Consider the following 17,508-nt stretch of genomic DNA (forward strand, 5'->3'; position numbering starts at 1 on the left):
CTCCAGGAGGAGGTGGGTAGGCTGATGTGTATTGAGGAGAGTGAAAGAGAGAGACTACTGATAGTGTACCTTCTCTTCTCTTAGAAGACACAGGCAGAAAAACAGGTTCCCTGTCCTTTCTCCACCTGGGAAAACAATGATTCAAGGAAAATGGTGACAAGTTCTTATGCTGGCACGACAAGTGCACCTCCTTTGGGACTGCCCCAGCTTCCCAGGTGCCCTAATACAATAGGTACAAGACTCTGCAAGTGGTATCAAACAGCAGCAAGCATAATGGTTCATCTAGCATGAACATGTTACAAAGGTTAAGTTGACCTGTGCTCTGCATCAAAACTGCTTCCATGAAAAAAAAAATCAACCGGTCATTTTAATAGGAGGGTCCCATCAGCAGCTAACAGAAGGCTCAATATGCAGAATGGACCCACTTTTTGGGAAAATCTGATGCCGCCCTGGGGTCCTCAGGGGTTAATAATGTGAAGAGAAATCTTCCTCCCCTCAGATAGCCCTCAGATTATTATCCATTGTTTACTTTTTAGGCTTGCAGTGATAAAGTCCAAACAAGATATCTGAGGACTACCAAGACTTCAAGGCTGTGGGACAGCTGGTTAAGGGCTCAGGAGGGGAAGTAGTTCTCTACCCTTCCAGTTGCATAAAATGATGAAGAAAGAAATAGGAAGAGCCAGCAGATCAGTATCTGGCTCTGAGGCTGGTGTCACTGGCAGGATTGGGAGTTTTTGGATCATAGATCAGTTTAAATTACTTGAGGCCTACGGTACCTGTGTCAGAAGGGGAAAAGGATCTTTGCACAGGAGTTAGCAGGGTTCATTGAAAGAGCTTTAAATTAGATTTGAAGGGGGAAAGGCATCAAACAGGGCTCACTAGAGATAAGCCTCGGTGCAGCATGCCACTCTTCAAGGGACAGTACCAGTGAAGCCCTTCAGTCTTACGTTTCAGTAGAGGTAGGGGATGGAGATCCATGTGGGTGATGTGGTGGCTGAAGGCCATCTGGGGCACAGTGTTCACAGACTTTTCAATTATCAGAGAAGTAAGGAGACAGGTCAGCAGAACTGCTGCCTTGGACTAAGAGAGGACAGACTTTGGCCTGTTCAGGTGCATGTTTGATGGAGGCTCTTGGGAAGCAGTCCTGAAATGGGCAGTGGGGTCCAGGAAGGCTGGATGGTCTTCAAGGAGAAAATCTTAAAGGTTCAGGAGCAAACTGTCCCCATGTGCTGAAAGATGAGCCAGCAGATGGGCATGACTAAACAGAGACACCTGTCTGGAATTCAGAGGATAAAAAAGAGTTTATGACCATTGGAAGAAAGGGCAGGAAACTCAGGAAGACTAGAAGGTTGTTATAAGGTTATTGAGGAAGAAAATGAGAAGTCCCAAAGACAAAGTAAAACTTAATCTGGCTACTGTCATAGAATCTAATAAAAATGTTTCTACAACTGTATCAGAAGCAAAAGGAGGGCTAAGGAGAATCTATCTCTAATCTTTTACCGGTTGTAGGGGGATGTATAATGACAAAGGGTGGGGAAAAGGCTGAGGTACTTAATGCATTCTTTGCCTCCATCTTGAGTTGTGAGACCAGTTATTCTCAGAAAACCCTGAATACCCCTGAGCTGGAGATAGGGATGAGGAGCACAATGAAGCCACCATAATCTAAGGAGAAATGGGCAGGTAAGTGCTTCTCCACTTCGACAGAGACAAGTCTATGGCATCAGACAGGATCCATCCAAAAGTTCTTCCTAGGAGTATTTGAACAGCCATTTCCACTTAAATGACATACTCTACCAGACATGACATTCCTAGAAGTAAGGTTTCTTATAGTGCGGGACAGCTTCTACAGTCCAGAAGCACAATTCCTGGGAGTGGGTACAATTTGTTAAAAATCAAGAAGCAGTGATTTCTGTCAGTGGTTGATTTTTATATCCCTTAATTAATTGGGTGTGTATGAATAATTAATTTTACTTATTTGTAATAATTCAAAAATTGGAATGTAAAAACTCATGCTTGTATGCATGACATAACTATTGTACTAAAAATTACCACTGTTAGTGACAATTTTCCTATTAGTTTGGTTAGCTATTGTTTATGTGTATGACAAGTTAGTAGGGAATAAATTATACGTTGGAACCCCAAAACTTGCTCTTTCAACCACTCTTTCATAAAAATGAATAATGCCTGTTTCTCTCTAACAGAGTCTTTTCCTACCAGAGACTTGGACCCAATCTTTAAAATTGTATCTGTGCATCTCTCTTCACTAAAGCAGCCTTAGAACATCTATCCACAAAAGCATGATTTGGAATAGCCAGCCTCTTTGCTGGAACTTAATGTGAGCATGCTTCATTGTTGGGCTTCCTATCCACAGATTATTATGCTCAGAGACAATATGAAATTGTAGTGGTTTGAAAGCAAAATAAATGAGAGGCTCCAAGTCAGAGACACAATTTAATAGGAAAAAAGAAAAGAAAGTAAAATAAAATAGATGCAATAATACAAAAGACCACTGACAGAGTCAGAATACAACCTGAGCAGAGTGATGGAAGCAGTCCAGATGAGGTGGTCTTTCTGAAGCAGTGATCTTCTAGAAAGGTCTGGTAGCTTGGGTCCACTGGGAATCTAGTGGGTAAGTGCCCCTCTGGTGTTCAGAGTCTCAGCTTATATCTAGGCTGGAATGCTTGGTTCTTCTTTCTGGGCGGAGCATCTCACAATGGGATGGTGAGTCATGTGATAAGGCCTGATGGGCCCATTAACAGGAGATAAGCCAGAGTGGAGGAGGCAGGGAGCACTGCCTCACCTGGTTTCAACAGTTCATGAAGATGGTGATAGAATATACTTCAACCCAAGACAGAAATCAAGTGCAGCCTGGTGACTACAGTAGAGACTATTGTAGAAAATAAGAAATATGGATTTCAGTCTGTATTTTCATTTAGAAGTACTCCTTTAACTTGGATGATGTGTAATAGTACCTTTATACCTTGGGCTTTCTGTTTTCTAACAGTGGGTTCAGTATGTTGTTCACAATCATGCCAAGAGGCATGAAGGAAGATTATTTGCTAGTTGATTTTTGAGAATTGTCCCTGTACATTCACACAACCAATCTGCCCTGCCATTGGTTTGGAGATCTAGCTCTGATTTTTAACACTCAGCAGGCATGTGATAAGCAGCAGAAGCAGGTGGTCTACAATGCATTTCCTTAAAGAGATAGAAAAATTTACATTGCTCCTTTATAAAAATACTACTTCATTCCCTATGAAATGGCATTCCTGTGGACTGGTAAACCTCAGCATAGGAAATACTGAATCACAGAATTGTAGAATCATAGAATGGTTTGGGTTGCAAGGGACCTTTAAAAATTATCTAGCTCCAACACCTCTGCAATGAGTAGAGATGTCTTTGATCCTAATACATCCATTTGAGGAGGCAGTTCTTGAAGAAGTTACTGATAACTCATCTTCAAATATTGTTGTGTTCTTTGCTACAATGTTTTTCTAAATGCTTATACTTTGTTATGGTGTCTTGGATCATATATTTATAGATTTTTGTGTTTATAAAACATACTAATGAATATGAGCTTATCTTTTTCATTTCTGTCCCAGTGCAATTATGTAGAAGTCTATGTAACTGGGCAGGACACTGGAGTATTAGACCAATATGTAAGACCATACCAAATTTGACAACTGCTGACAAATTTATCCAGCTGCATAATTTCAGAAATGCTTTTATAAATAGATGGATGTTGCAAGGAAAAAAATATACGTATTTTGGGAATGACTCCTTTTTAATTACAAGAGAGAATGCAAAGTAGCTTTTAGTAAAATTAAAAGAGAAGAAATGAGGTTTTTATGAAATGTCATAGTGTCATAAGATTAGAAGCAGGACACTGAAAGCTAAGAGAAACATCTAAGTAGGCTAGACAAGACCTTTTTTTTCCCCTGGAATGTTTTTTCTTTTGAAAAAAGCCTACAAGGTTTGTTTGTGGGGGTTTTTTTCTATAAACATTTGCTTCATTGTAGTGATTCTTAGAATAGTAGGAATTGTCAGTTGAATGAATAAAATGATCATGAAATAAATGAGTTCAAACATACAAATACCAATTGTTGCACTAGAATGCATCTGTTGTCAACCTTTGCAGGTTGTCTTGCAGTTGTATAGTTCCATTGGCCCCAAGTGGTACTTACTGAACATTTATTTTTCATTTGTTTGGACCACGCCAGTATTATACAGGCAGTGTGAGGGAATAATGAGCTGCATTCTTTGGGTTACTGAAGAGTCAGCACAAATTGTGGGAACAAATAACAATCAGACAAGGCAGTGTTTTATAACATCAGGACTGCAATCCATCTTTGGGATCTTTCTAAGCTAGGCTAATAAAAGCCCACTTACAATTCCCAACAGAGTATAGTTTAATTAAATTTGTCCATTAGTGGACTCTTCCCCCTCCCTCTACATTTTAGAAATTAATTCTGCTTTCTATCTGTTGTTCTTTTTGCATCACAGATGCACTGAACCTTCGTAACCGACAGGTCCTCTGCACCACACTGAAAGTCATCCAGCACCTGGTGGTGTCAGCTGAAATGGTGGGGGAGGCCTTGGTGCCCTATTATCGGCAAATTCTCCCAATCCTAAGCATCTTTAAGCACATGGATGGTGAGTTATCCTAACAGACACTGTGTCTTTCAACTCCTAAGGCAAAAAGGGGCTTGAGGCAGGGTTAATTAACAATGTAGTTAAGATTTATTACTGTATATAAACTCAAATCCATTTGGAGCTCTAAATAATGTAAACTCCCCCTCTTACTATTCCCTAAGGATGCACTGAAATTAACAATTTCATTTATTACTCCTTGCACGTACAGTTTATTTAACACAGTACAGAAGCAGTGAAGCAGTTCTATAATCTTCCAATAATTAAATTGTAAAGTTTGTAACAGCCTTTTGAATACATTAATAAATTGCAAAGGTTTTTTCCTCCCTCCAACACATTAGTTTAGTTCAGCTGTTTTATTCAATTCTGTGCTCTCCATAAGCAATTTGCTGCTACCAGAAAGTTTAGGAAAGATTAAAAATAAAAGTAGAGATCAAACTAATTAATTTGAGGGTCAAGAGAACCCCTGTTGTAGAAGAATTTCAAGTTAGATAATATCGAGCAAAACAGTGAAGTTTGAAGTTATTGTTGCACACTTAGCAGATTTTATTATAGAGAAATTTAGAACTAATTTATATCTACAGTTAAGTATGTGTTTTCTTTGTAGTGCAGATCTCACCAGTTTCAGTTTTTAATAACTGGTACTATGAGTTCTATATACTGTGAATACATTTACATCACAGTCATCAGCTGAAATCAATAAGATGTATATTGATTTTGCCAAATTAATTTTTAAAATATTTTTTGGTAGTAAATCTATCTGTACTTATTTTCAATTATCTACAAAGTTACTGACTTTAAAATTTCTATTATTAACTTGTGGCCATATAGATGAAAAGAAATTAATTCCTCACAAGCTTTCAAAAGAGAGTTTTCATGAAATTCATGGCATTTTAATAGTTCTCTGCAAGACTCCTTCATATTATACTTTCTGTTTGCATTACTACAGAATATAATACCTTATACTCACTCTTTAGTAAGTATAAGATTCAAATCAAATTGAAAAATGCCTGGTCAGAGAGTGACGTGAAGGCACAAATGAAATTTACATTTTAGATCTGTTTAAATACATGTACGTTCCTGACTTTGTTTTACTTAGTGAGAAAAATTCAGTAACACGGAATTTCACAAATGCAAGTTATTTCTGATGACAGTTGTGACTTTCCAGACGTTGTGGGATGAAAGGTTATGAGTGAAATCTGTTGGCTGAACTTAAGCAATTTCAGTAGGACTTCTTATGAATTGGAAGATTTCCCCCTAAAAGATCTAATTACAGTATCTGGCACAAAGCAGGACTGTAAAAATGACTTTCATTGATTAATGAATATACCACACATGCTTTTTTCCAAATTTCAGCCTGAAGTAGCCCATATATTCTCTTGTCTGGGCTTTTCTACAGTGATTTCAGATGAATAATAGGGAAAACTCATGTGTGGCCAGGTACATAGCTTGGCAAGGCATTAAACACAATCTAAATATATCTTTCGTTTTGATTGTATTGTGAGAAAAATAAAACGTATTTTCAATGTAGTTTCATGAGATCTGTGCTCTGTTAATTTGCATCTATCTAAAACTACACTAAATCATGATATTTGAGATTTAGGAACTGAAGCCTCAAAAATAAATGAAAAGCAATAGTCCAAAATTAACTGATTTTATTAAGTCATTACTTCTGTAGAATTAAAAATTTTGAAACTTTAGTATTACCAGGAAAGAAATAGATGATATTTGCAAGGCCTACCATGTGAAACTGTTCAACTTATTCAGTACTTTTATGTGGATGACGGGGAATACCTCTGTCTGCTCCTTCCACAAAAAGATTATGTTTCATTCCTCCTTCACTGGTGGTTGGCACAGGGTCCTTTCCTCCTCTTTCTATCTCACATAAGCTAGTAGGCAGCTGAAGTGCAGATGTTTGCTCCCAATTATTAGGAAATTTCAGAGACTGATCTGGGCTGTTTTCTTCACTGTTTATTGGTACAGGTGAAAGATGGGGTAAGTGAAGTGAACTTCTTTCTTCTTTTCTGTATAGATTGTGAAAGTGAGAACTGTGGTGAATCCTCCTGGACTTGTATGATTTGTAGTCTGTTAAGACAGACACTGTGGAAGTTTGTCCAGAATTAAGTTAACTGGAAGAAGCCAAGTTTTAGTCATTGCCCCCTCACTAGATTAGTATCTATCTGATGAAAGGAGCTCTTTCCCAAATTCAGCATCTGTGAATACCACACTCAGTAAACAAGCTTATAGTCAAGAGACTATTAAAAGAGAAGAAAAAAAAAGTTTTATTAAAAAGTTACAGCCAATTTACCTTAAGTTCAAGTTACCTGGTGACCAATTTAGAACAAACCAAAGTGATTTTTCATGCAGTGTGCGTAATGTGAAGCTCTCAAACTCCCAACCTAAAATTCTTTAGATATAAAAGATATCCATAAGTTAGGTGGAGGCTCAGAAATGTCATAAAAAATAGACTATTTCTTATTTAATAAAACACATGTGTCATGGCTATTGGTAATTTCTGTAAATTATAAAAAAGGAGAGCATTGATGAAAAATAAATTAGGAGTTTTATTCATTGAAAGCATATAAAACATGTTCACCCCTCTGAGTCACAAGACACAGGTTTAAAATAAATCATTGCAATCTAAGCTATAAATGCCAGGGGGAAGATCCAGGCCTCCTGAGACAGTCTGTGTGAAAGCCAGAGGAGAGGGTTCTATTAACTTCTGAAGAGTCTTGTTAGTGAGCAAGCGGCTTTTTGGTGCACATAGCATATTTGGTGTGTCTGAATTTGTGCCCTCTATGGAACTTAGGCCCTGACTTTCAGTAGATGTTTCTTCTCCCTCGGGTTCCTGAATGCCCTGTTGTAGAGCATTAAGACATAAAAGAGCGAAGTTTTGCTGGCGGTGCTCTCGAGAGCATCACTCATGTCTTGAGGGCACCCTCACCATCTGGCCGGTGTGCTCTGAAGCAGAGTTGAAGCTTTCTGCTGAAACTGTTAGCCAGAGCCATAAGGCTGGCAGGAGAGCAAGAGAAGGGAATATGAGTATATTCCAGTGATTGAGGAAAAGGAATAGTGCTGTGATACAGGAGCTGTTTGTCTATTTTCTGGAGACCAGGAGGAGACTGGCTGTCTCCAAGCAAGCTTCCCAACACAGGGACTATTATTCAAATTTGCTAATAGATAAGAAACTAAAGATGTCGTGATAATACTTACTAAGCCTTATTATATAGTCTGTAATGCCACTGTAGTTTAAATGTGTAAGGTAAATGTACTCTTATAAAACTCATTTAAATCATGTGAAGAGGGAATGAAAATTCTGTATAGACTCAAATGGAAGTATTCCTTTGCATCACAAAACCATATATTTTTGTGTATCTTATTTTCTAAGCTGTCTTTCATAAATTGTAAATTATCTGGAGTAAATACAATTTAAAAACAAATACAGTAAGTTTGTTGTTTTATGAAAGCAAACAGAAGAGAAAAATAAAAGGAAAAAAGAGGAACGAAAAGGAGTCTTCACAGCCTGGAATATGTATTAGGGTGCATTTATGCCAGAATGATATCTAAAATAGAAACCTATTCATTAAAAGGATTAGACTTTTAGGAACAGCAAAATTCTCCTGTTTGATTTACCTGATTGGTAAATGAAAAATTCATATATTTAGTTAAACAGCTATTTTTATGTTATCAATTTATATTATACAGAGAAAGAACAGTGTTGCAAATAAAGTTAGATGAAACAAAAATATTAATAGGATTTACAGGCCTCAAAGAGAGAAGTGCGGGGTGCCACTGCACTGTGGAAGGTACCTCTCCAGCATGGTAATTTCAACTGTGACTTGTTACAGTCACTGAGAGGAAAACAGCAGAAATAGAGCAGACTGAAGTTTCTTTTGGCTGCAATAAAATTGCCTTGACACTATCAATATCTTAAAGCTAACATAAACCTTGGACAGTGTCTACCTATGTAGCCAGTTCTTGAAAATAAAATTTTAGAGGTATGACTGAGAATACCTGATGTAGTTGTATTGTAGCATTCAACCAAGTGTGAAGCCACAAAGCAGAAATATACTGCATGCTTTACAGCACCTGAACACTTGAGGAAAAAAAAAAACGTTCTCTTGTCTGAAAGGTACTTCACATACTTTGGAGAACTCTATTTTACAAAATGCAATAATATTGCATAGACTCTAAAGGAAGAAGCAGGACCTAAGTGTTAAATAGCAAAAGCAAAAGACTATGCCTAGAGGTACAAGTTCTCCCTGCATTGGACTTCGAGTATTTGCAGAACTGCCTGTGTGTTCCAGAGGCAGTGATGCTCCTCCAAATGGTTCAAAGTTACTAGTAAGAAGCAGCAATTATCCTTTAATGTGATTGAATATGCTCTAAAAAAAAAAATCTCTTGCCCAGACCATTTCAGCTGTTTGCTTCTTCCTCTGATAGATACAAACATCCTTTTAGAAGTCAGTCTGGTTCTAAAATACTTCATATTTTGTTAACTCTGTGTTCAGAAATCATGTTTCAGATTAAGAAAAACCCACAAAAAAACCAAAACCAAAAACAAAACCAAAAAAACCCAGATGTCTTGAACAATGTTTACAAAGTAATGTATTTGAGGTTCTCCTAATTTCTCAGACTATTTTCAAACAATTTCTCTCAGAGTTCCAGTGCTACTATCTTTAGGTTGGGGTTTTTTTGCTGTTGTTGTTGGGTTTTTTTGTTTGGTTGGGGTTTTTTGTTGGGTTTTTTGTTTGTTTTTGGGTTTTTTTTGTTTGTTTGGAGTTTTTTCGTTTGTTTTTTGTTTGTTTTTTGGGTTTTTTTTTTCCTTTTAAACTAAAGGTGGAGATTCCCAGAGAATTAGGTGATTCATAGTCTAAATTTGCATAAAAACCATTTAGTGCCATAAGATTTTTGATAAAATAAGCATTGCTAGTGTACTAGTAACATAAGCTGTATTCTACATCCAGTTTTCACGTTGTTCTTATGCTTCATTTTTACACTCATTCTTCCTATTCCTATGCATTTTTTGCAAGATTTTCATTATTTATAAGCTTTCTTTGAATTCCATGAGTTATAATCTCTGAAATTTGAAAACAAAGATTCTGATATTGCTTTAAGGATACACACTTTGAAGCAATAAGACCACTGTGACAACACAGATCTAAGTGAAAAAAAATAGTTTTAATACATTTCTGGGTTGTGGTTTGTTTTTTTTTTAATATACCTTCAGTGCAAGAGAATTCAGAATGTTCTGGTTCATCAACACTTAATGAAAAATATTGTGTTTTTTCCAATATGGCATCTCCTGGTAAATCACCTTTTTAAGCACATGAAGACAGATTGATTGCACTCCAAAAAATGTTATTACCATACTGGTGAGAAGCAAAATATAGTTTTGTCATTCACAACTGTGATTAATGGTATTATTTCAACAGGCTTTCTGTGAATTACTGTTCCAAGGATATTTATTTAACAAATATTATTCAATGTTTTTAAGAACATCAAAACATTTCTCGTCTATGACATCCACTGATGGTCTTTTAATGGTATTTTTCAAAAATATCTCAAGTTTTTTTGTCAAGAATCTCATCTTGAAAGTAAAAGTCTCACAAAATAGTGCTTTGTATTGTAATTGAGTAAGCAGGAAAGTGATCCTCAACTATTATCATCTGTTGTCTCACCTTTTTTTGCACTGATCAATCTCATTTTATTTCAATAACCATTCTTGCATATGGAGCTACAAAAACTCACTGGAACTCTGAAGCACTGAAGAAACTGTTACCAAGATCCACCTGTATTGGAGCATTTGTTGCTTTAGTGTCTTCAATACAACCCATGTAATTTTAAGCTGATTATACAGTAAACTTCTAATGTGTAATCAATATTCTGTCAGGTACTTTCTAACACATTGAGAGAATCATCGCACTTAAGTCATAATTGCTGGGTAATTTCTAATTACTATCTAATTTCTTAACTGAAAATACAGCACAAGTCTGTGCAAAATAGAACTGATTCAGCTGTGATTAAATTGAAGCTATTCACACTTAGCACTTACTTTTAATGTGTTAATAGTCTAATTAATTCAGCATCTTGAATTTTTGATAAAGGTAAAATGAAAAGCTTCCCATGTCAGAGGATGATACATTACATCCAATATTTTTTCCCTTTTCAGTTTTGAATTTTTTGGATATTATGACTCAAGAAAATGAGTTTTCTATTGAATGACAAACAGGGTCTGTGTGAGTTAGGACTTCTGAATTTACAGAAAATTCATGGACAAGTAAAATATGGAAACATTTAATGCTTCCTGTGCTTCAGTGGAAACATCTGTAAAATGGATATAACCTGAAAGGGCTTGTAGGCCTCAATCAGCATTTTGTTTGGCAATTGATCAGAGCTTTCAGAAAGTACTAGGATGGGTGTGGGTATATATGTCAGTGAAACATAATTTTCATAGAGTTAAGAATTTATATCATGCTTTGCTTTAATACATTTGTTCAATTTGTGTTCCTTTGGGAAGTAATTGCCTTTGAAAGTACCATGTTTGAGGAAGATTTGGACATTCAGGACTGGACTTGTGCAGAATTACGGTAGCATCTGCATGCCGGTTTATACTGAATGCTAATACCTGTCTTAATATTAGCAGGTGTGTGTTTGGCCTCCGAATGAGACAAGGAAATGTTTAAGTTACCTCAGAAGTTCATAGTGGAAGCATGCTTTGAGCAAATCTAATGCATAGCTGTAGTACTAACAACAAAACACAACATGCATAGTTATTTTAATTTATTTTGCTTGCAGCTTTATTTCTGGCTTATTTGGCATTGGGTTGGCCAAGAAGGCCAATGGCATCTGGCCTGTATCAGCAGTAGTGCGGCCAGCAGGACCAGGGCAGTGATCATCCCTCTGTTCTCAGCACTGTTGAGGCCACAGTTCCAATCCTGTGGTCCAGTTTTGGGCCTCTCATTGTAAGAGGGACATGGAGGTGCTGAAGTATGTCCAAGGAAGGGCAGTGGAATTGGGGAAGAGTCTGGAGCACAAGTCTTTTTGCAGCTGATGGAGCTGGGGGTGTGTTGCCTGGAGAAAAAAAGACTTGTAGGGTATCTCATTTGCTCTCTACTGCTGCCTGAAAGGAGGCTGTAGCATGGTGGGGGCTGGTCACTTCTCCCAAGTAACAAGAAATAGGACAGGAGGAAATGGCTTCAGGTTGTGTCAGGGTAGGTTTAGATTGTGTATTAGGAAAAGTTTCTTCATGGACAGGGTTGTCAAACATTGAAATAGACCGTCAGTGGTGGGGTCATCAGCTCTGAAGCTGTTTAAAAGACTCATAGATGTGGCACTTTGGGATATAATTTAGTGGTGAACTTGATGTGGTTAGGTTCATGGTTTGACTTCATGATCTTAGAGGTCTTTTCCAACCTAAACAGTTCTATAGTTCGGTGCTATTTTTTTAAAAGTAAAATGCATGTGCAATTATGGAAGCTGGAACTACAACCCACAGTTCTCAACTGCTGTTTGACTTGTGTAACGGCTTAATGTATAATTTCTTCTTTGGGTAGGAGTTCTGAACTCTTTGCTCAACCTAAGCGAACCACACCATAAGGGATGGGGCAGGCTGGCACAGATTCATCTAGAAAATACTTCTTGCAGAATTAGCTAGTTTAGCACATGTCCCAGTTTGGTGGAATTACATATCCATAGGTTCACAGTTCACTAGCTGTCCTGGGTAGATCAGAACTTCACCTGCCATTCTGCACTTCTGAATAAAGGTTTTGGATGAGTAGAGTTTATACATGTGCCTGAATTTCTCATTTTCTATTGATTTGCTATAAACAGCTCCCTATGGACTTCTTTGTCACTCTTCTCAGGCTCCTGATTCAGTTTGCAGAGAGTTGAGACACCTACATTTGTTCTCTAGATATTAAGGCTTTCTTTGGATCTGTCCCTTATGATGTAAATTGTTTAAAATTTGAGTACTGCCCCTCCAGCTAGGTGTTATTATTTTCTTCTGGGTAATTAATTTCTATGTTTTTCACACAGTTGGTTTGCAGTTGGTTGTTGGGATTGAAAAGTGATTTCTTCAGTTGAACTTGCACTGCCAACTTCATGTAGAACTACTTTCAGAGTACACACTAAATAATTCTGAGAAAATATTTGTTGTCTGCATAATTCTCTTTTTATATATGTTTGCAAACAAATTTGCCTTAAGTTTGAGAAGACATGATTTCAGCTTGTCACATGTATTAGGGTGGCATTTTTTTATTTTAAATATACATCTGAAATCTGGGTTCACATCATAATTTTAAGTTGATTATGTTCATTGCAGATGTTTTTATTTCTGTGCTCAGTTAGTATTTCTGTTCTGAGAAAAATATTTCTGTGAAAGTCTCTGAGAAGTTGCCAAAATCAAAGACGTGCTCTGCACCTGACTTTCTGTTGTTATATTAATAAAAATAAACCCTAAAACCAACAGGAAGTGAGGAGAGAGAAATTTGGGAAACAGGGAACACCTTGTATGGATAATAATTTTCTTTTGGCATTTCTCTCTTAACCTCAAGGAAAACAGATTAAAGTCCCATATAATGGAATGATACCAGTGGGAACATAAATATTGCAGTGTGATTAAACCACCAAAATACTCAGGTGATTAAAGTGCTTCAGGTCTTTCAGTTATTATTCTGTTATATCATTTCATCTCATTTCAAGATGTTGCTTTTTTCATAGTTTTTGAAGAACACTCTAGGCAACAAAATTGATTTTGTGAGACCCATAGCTTTGGACTATTGATTTATCTTTTTGTATTGCACATCCATCATCTTTGTCTTTAGACACTCCAGCAAAAATATATGTGCTTGTTATAACATCATCTGGCTGTCCCTGTACTGATGCAATTAGCTGATGAAAATCTTTGTGTGTTTGACAGGACTATACTTGCTGAAAGGTACCCTTTTAACTTTTCTTATTTGAGAATTAAGTGAAGTAGATTAGACATTTATGATCAGAGCATTTGCTTACCAGTGTAATATGATTCAAAACTTAGATGCTTCAGCTAGGAATTATATTTTTGGGGGGGAAAAAAAGTCAAAGCCAATCAACCTATCAAACCAAATCAATCCAAACAAAATCCAAAAACAATCAATCAATCCCCAGAACACCTGCTTTTTTGTTAAGACTTTCCACTTGTACACCATGTTAGGGTCGCTGTTATTTTTGCTTTGAATAAGTAATCCAACATTCAGCAAATGTAAGAATTGCCAAACTTATTCAACTCTCTCTCTTCTCACTTTGTTCTGAGTATTACTATACAGTTTCTAAGGAAAGGAATGTGTCACAGTACATGAGAAGAAATCAAATCAATGTATAATTAGAGATGTTAATAATTTCTCAGATTTAGCAGTTGTTGAGCTACCCTCAGGCTCAGTTGACCCATGATAGTGATGGGGTTACTTGTGCTTGCTTTCTGCCTTTGATTCTCCAGGTCAGTTATCAGAAACCCATTTAGGGAAGAATGAAATGGGAAAGGGCTTTGGCCAATATACAAAGCAGAGGTTATCAAATGGTGCTGTACTTCTTGTCTCACTGCAAAATGCCTTTTTTTACTTCCATAATGCTGAGTATTTGTCAAGAAGTTGATATTCTGAAGTGATTTTCTACAATGTCAGCAGTAACTGTTTACATTCTTTTTCACTCCCAACAATCCCTGTGTGTTGACATGTTGTTTCTTGTTTTTTACTTAATATTCATTCTTCAAAGACAGAAGCAGATGCATTTCTGATGTATTTGTATGGGTTTTTTAATGATGAGTTAATAATCCATGGTCCCTGACCAGGACTCTAGCTCTACAGTAGTTCAACAACATAGCAATGATGTGGCATTGAACTGAGCTAGAAATTGTGTTTTGAAATTAAATTTAAGTACAGTTTTGTACAATACATTATTCCTCATATTTCTCTTACGAGTATGTCAAAGTATAAGGTAGTAAAAACCATGTTGATCAATTTATTCTTTGACATACTTTTAGAGACCAGAAATTCTAATCAGACATAAAAATTCTGAATATTTCTGCAGCTAGCAGAGTGTAAGGAAAAAAATACAAATTTTAGCAAATAACTAAGCAATGAAACTGGATCATAAAATGTAAATTTTTGTTCAAAGAATGTTCTCCTGCAAAACTCCTCTTTGTGTCTGTCAGCCCTCTTTTTTCCTCCTAGCATTTTCCTATATTTTTCATTCTTTCCTAATCTCATTGTATTTTATGATAGCCTTATTTTTGAAGACTTTGCTTTTAATTTTTTAATCCAATCCTGAGAATAATTTTTTTTTCAGTTTTGCTGGTTTACTTTATATTGTCAGTGTCTTTGGGTAAGAAAGAAGAGTCCTTCAGCAAATGCCACCAAAAGAAGTGAAATAAATTTTAAGAATTAACTAAGAATTGCCTTTAAAAATTAACTCCTGCTCAACCAAATCACAATAGGAGGGTGCATTACAGAGAAAATAAAGTTTTTTGTTATGTCTATCCAGTAAATTACATGTTTAATAAATCTAACCACTGAGGGAAGTATTACATAAGAAAACGGTATAAATCTGTTTTGAAACTGAGAAAGAGAATTACCTAACCTTTTCATTGTAGAGGAAGTTCCCGAAATTACTGTAGCTAAGGGATATTTCTGTGATGTAAGTGAAGGTACTTTCTTCTGAGGATATTATTTTCTTGAGATGGTTTTCCTTCTTGTTATCAGTTTAATACTAAGAAATTTCCATCTCTTCCTTGCCATTGTCTCAGAAGTTGTCCATCCGTGTGTTATGATTTGATTAACAAAGTGAGTATACTTTTCAGCCATGCTGGCTTGACTGAGAGTACATGAGAGAAATGAAAGGAACCGAGACATATGCCAAGATACCTGAATCTCTTCAGGTGGCTGTATTTTCGTTTGATGAGAATCGTACATTAAGAAAAAGTTTTACTGATAAATGTAAGTGTAATGTTAAATGCTGATCAGTATTTTAAACGATAGATTATATATTGTATTCCTGACTAGCAATGGAAAGAGACAAAAAGTGTTCAGAAAGGCTGGATATGTGAAAGTTTTGTCTTGTGTGCAACCTGTCTCCACTGATTGCAGGAAGAGCCTGGAGAGGAGAGGTTAGCCTTTTTAGGTGCAAAATTAGCTTTAGTGAGTACACTGTCCATAGGTTAGATTTCAGAGAGAAGCAGATTATCCCAGTAGGTTAATCTATCACCAAAATGCCAATTGCAAATCAGAGCTAAACAGTGGAGTGGTCATAACAGGAAAATCCTCAGAGATGTTCATGATTACAACTTAGAAAAATAAATGTAAGGCATATGGATAACTTGAGTTGCAATTGCAGTCTCTGTAATAAAAACATTATGTGGTAAGCTATTTGAGCAGCAGCATAAATAGTTATCACGGGCATTATGAAAAGGCAGTTTCCCTGTGGCACGGGAGACATGCTTGTTAGGCCCGGAATCTCTTCTTGAATGATCCGAAATTGTTTATCATTTTCTTTCTGTTAAATGAACTCACACATACCTTATTTAACCACCTACTAGTACCACAAACAGTTTGATGAAATAAGACATGAAAGTGTATGATTTTGTTGCCTTGGAATACTTTTTCTGTTGTTTCTTCGATGTAAACAAATACTTGTTATAGGGAAACTATTGTGTCGTAGGCTCCTACCAGGAAGAGATCCAGCAAACTTAAATGATCAGGGGTGGTTGGTATACACATATTTCTGTGTGAAAGGGGAAATCATGAACCTTCCATCTGAAATACTGCATGTGTAATGATGGAACCAGAAAACATGAGGTGTGTGCATGCAAATTTCATTTTTTTAATGAAGGCAGATCTGTAGTGAAGATTCTGTTAAATTATTCTAACAATTTTAGCAATTCAAAGTTCTGTTGAGGGAATGCAAGGATTATTTCCTGTATTCTTGAAAACTAAACAGAGGACCTCTTTTACATATTTTTATCAAACTTTTGGAAAGTATTCTTGGCTCTCTGGCTGAAACTGGTAGGTAGTGAAGTGTCATTATTTCATGTATGCAATCCCAGAAAAATCCCATGTAACTCAAAGTAGGAGCACAGACTTTTTTGTGGAGACCAACAAAAAGAAAAAAAAATAATTTTATGTGTGGCCTTGAAAAAAAAAACAACTCCTTGTTAATTGGATTTCAAAATGTTACATAATTTGAATGGGATATACAGTATAGCTGTATTGTAGATTTAAATATAAATAGTAGAGTATACAATCATGCAAAAAGAGTATTCCAAGCCTTTTGCTTTCATTTTTCCAAAGGCTTTTCTTTTTGGAAAATAATTAAATGAAAGAATCTTTATATTTACATTATAATATTCTTAATCCAAGACACATACAAAATACCGGTTGCTATTTGTTTTTTATTTTTTCCTGATTTGATAAATAAAAGTGAACTTAAATAATAATTTAGAGAGTCTGGAACTGTACATTGTGGGATTCTGATTTTCAAATTTGAAATGCTGGTAAATTGAGAGAAACTTGCTAGACCCCCTTTTCTTTACTCTAGTTAGACATGAATGCTTTCTACAGTGCCTTCATAAAGCCATGTTCTTCAGTCTCTTCTTCACAGAAAAGGAAATTTATTTTTTGATCCTCAAAACTGTAAAGTACGTCTTCTTACTATATCATACAGAAATTAGCATATATTATTTTTACACTGAGTGATATGCAGTACTTCCAGTTTGGCTTTTTGTGCTTTGTTTCTGTGGTGAAAACAAGTAGAGTGACCATTTGATTTTTTCACTGCAGCGCTTAGATTCAGGCTGCAGCAGGGGCAATGAGGCTATATACTTACTTC

General features: G+C 36.2%; 1 protein-coding gene across 7 annotated transcripts in view; it reads left to right on the forward strand.

The window, feature by feature from the left end:
* The window catches only part of PACRG (parkin coregulated), a 214,066-nt gene that overhangs the window by 113,745 nt on the left and 82,813 nt on the right, over nucleotides 1-17,508 (forward strand). For 6 of the 7 annotated variants that reach the window (XM_066178651.1, XM_066178652.1, XM_066178650.1 and 3 more), the window contains exon 5: nucleotides 4,504-4,653. The exons of the other annotated variant lie outside the window; for it this stretch is intronic. In XM_066178651.1, coding sequence (XP_066034748.1) covers nucleotides 4,504-4,653 — 150 coding nt within the window. The remainder of the gene's footprint in view (nucleotides 1-4,503; nucleotides 4,654-17,508) is intronic. 7 annotated transcript variants of the gene reach the window in all.

The sequence above is a fragment of the Chamaea fasciata genome, unplaced genomic scaffold, assembly GCF_029207755.1.
Source record: "Chamaea fasciata isolate MVZ Bird 193981 ecotype frontalis unplaced genomic scaffold, bChaFas1.0.hap1 SCAF_3, whole genome shotgun sequence".
In the NCBI taxonomy this organism is placed as follows: domain Eukaryota; kingdom Metazoa; phylum Chordata; class Aves; order Passeriformes; family Sylviidae; genus Chamaea; species Chamaea fasciata.